This window comes from Anomaloglossus baeobatrachus, chromosome 11 (assembly GCF_048569485.1).
Source record: "Anomaloglossus baeobatrachus isolate aAnoBae1 chromosome 11, aAnoBae1.hap1, whole genome shotgun sequence".
Taxonomy (NCBI): Eukaryota; Metazoa; Chordata; class Amphibia; order Anura; family Aromobatidae; genus Anomaloglossus; species Anomaloglossus baeobatrachus.
Window position 1 is genome coordinate 30,919,029 of NC_134363.1, and position 1,803 is coordinate 30,920,831.

The 1,803-nt window shown below is 44.9% G+C and overlaps 1 protein-coding gene across 1 annotated transcript in view; it reads left to right on the plus strand.

Moving 5' to 3' along the window:
- LOC142256201 (protein RoBo-1-like) overlaps nt 1–1,575 on the plus strand; it is a 21,253-nt gene extending 19,678 nt beyond the window's left edge. Inside the window, exon 5 of the mRNA XM_075327771.1 lies at nt 1,265–1,575. Coding sequence (XP_075183886.1) covers nt 1,265–1,446 — 182 coding nt within the window. The 3' untranslated portion in view covers nt 1,447–1,575. The remainder of the gene's footprint in view (nt 1–1,264) is intronic.
- Nucleotides 1,576–1,803: the final 228 nt, after the last annotated feature.

Consider the following 1,803-nt stretch of genomic DNA (forward strand, 5'->3'; position numbering starts at 1 on the left):
CCCTTCGACGCACATCCAGTTGAAGCAAGGTAGGCATTGGGGTCAAAGGGCACCCACATACCCCAGCGATCATCCTGCTCCTGTCTTCAGCTCACAGAGCATTGGCCTGTCCCCATCAGCTGCCACGTCCTTGCTACCTCCGCAACTCTGCGTTACCTGCAGCAGTGTGATGAGGTCACAGAGTGATGACCTCATCATGGGGCTGCATGCTGATCCGCGGGATGATGTGCTAGCACTATGCTCTGCTCCCCTGACCTTGCCTCCAGCACATAGCTAATTTGCGTACAATGCCCATTAAGCAGGCACCTCATGCAAATTAGCCAGTGTAGTGGTGCCAGTGCCCCTCTGCTGCGGCTGTGACTGGGGCCTGGTGAAGAGGAGGGTTCGGGGCTTATAAAGCTAAGTAATTACCCTGAGTCCTGGCCAGGTCCCCCTCTTCACTGGGCCCCATACACCGGTCATGGTTGTCATGCCCTGATGGCGGCCCTGTATGCAGATGTGAGTGAACCCTAAGATTGTGTTCAGATTTTTTTTTTTAGTGAAAACACAGGAAAAACGCAAAAATAATTGACATTCTGCAGATTTTTACTGTAAGCAAAAAATCCTGAATGTATGAACAGCACTTAAGAATTTTCATAGACTTTCCTGCATTAAAGATTTCCTTGCAGGTTTCTGAAAATTTGCAAGAAAATCCAAAGGAAAAAAGCAAGTAAAAAATGCACCGACAGACTGGGAAAGAGACAGAAGGGAAAAGAGACAGACGGGAAAAGAGACAGAGGGGAAAAGAGACAGAGGGGGAGAGAGACAGAGGGGGATAGAGACAGACCGGGGATAGAGACAGACCGAGGATAGAGACAGACCGAGGATAGAGACAGACCGGGGATAGAGACAGACCGGGGATAGAGACAGACCGGGGATAGAGACAGAGCGGGGATAGAGGCAGACCGGGGATAGAGACAGACGGGGAAAGAGATAGAGAGAGACAGAGACTGATACAGAGACAGACAGAGAGATAGACACAGAGACATAGACAGATACACAGAGACAGACAGAGAGACAGACAGAAGACAGAGACTGGGAGAGAGACAGAGACAGTTACTATCCCGGGCAACACCGGGTACTACAGCCAGTATATATAATAGTGATGTAGTTTATAGTTCATATATTCAATATTCATGAATATATTGCCACTTACAGTTTGCTGCTGTGATTATTAGTATTTTCATCGATTTTTCTAATATTCTGACACATTGTATGTTTACAGACACAGGAAAAACTGACATGGAGGCCTATCAGGGATGCGGAACAGAGAATTTTTGTGATGATCGTTCTTCAACCTACGATGCATCCATGTATAGCTCCGGAAACCTGGATTGCTCATTCGAATCTAAATCCAAATATGGGTCTTCAAGAGGCAGTACGTCGAATTCATTTTCCAGAAATTAACTTGTTTCAACATCTTTCAAATAATTGTGTAGAGGAAATTCTTTGCTGATGTTTCTGGAGATTTGGGGGATTCTGGGAATTCTTTTGCTATTTTTCAAAACATTAAAAATCTGAGCATTCAAAAACTACTACAAACAAGTCTGTCTGTTTTTTTGTATTATTTTTTTGTCGCAGGCTCATGCCCTGAGCTTGATGGCCTCATAGGTATATTTGAGGTTGTTAGCTTTAAGTTAGAAGACACCCAAAAAAATGCTTTCGGTAAAACATCATCAATGTTTTCCTAGAGCAAAAATGACGCGGGTGCACAGGAGTCTAAATCACACCATCTGCACATACCCTTAAATATCCCTGCAATGC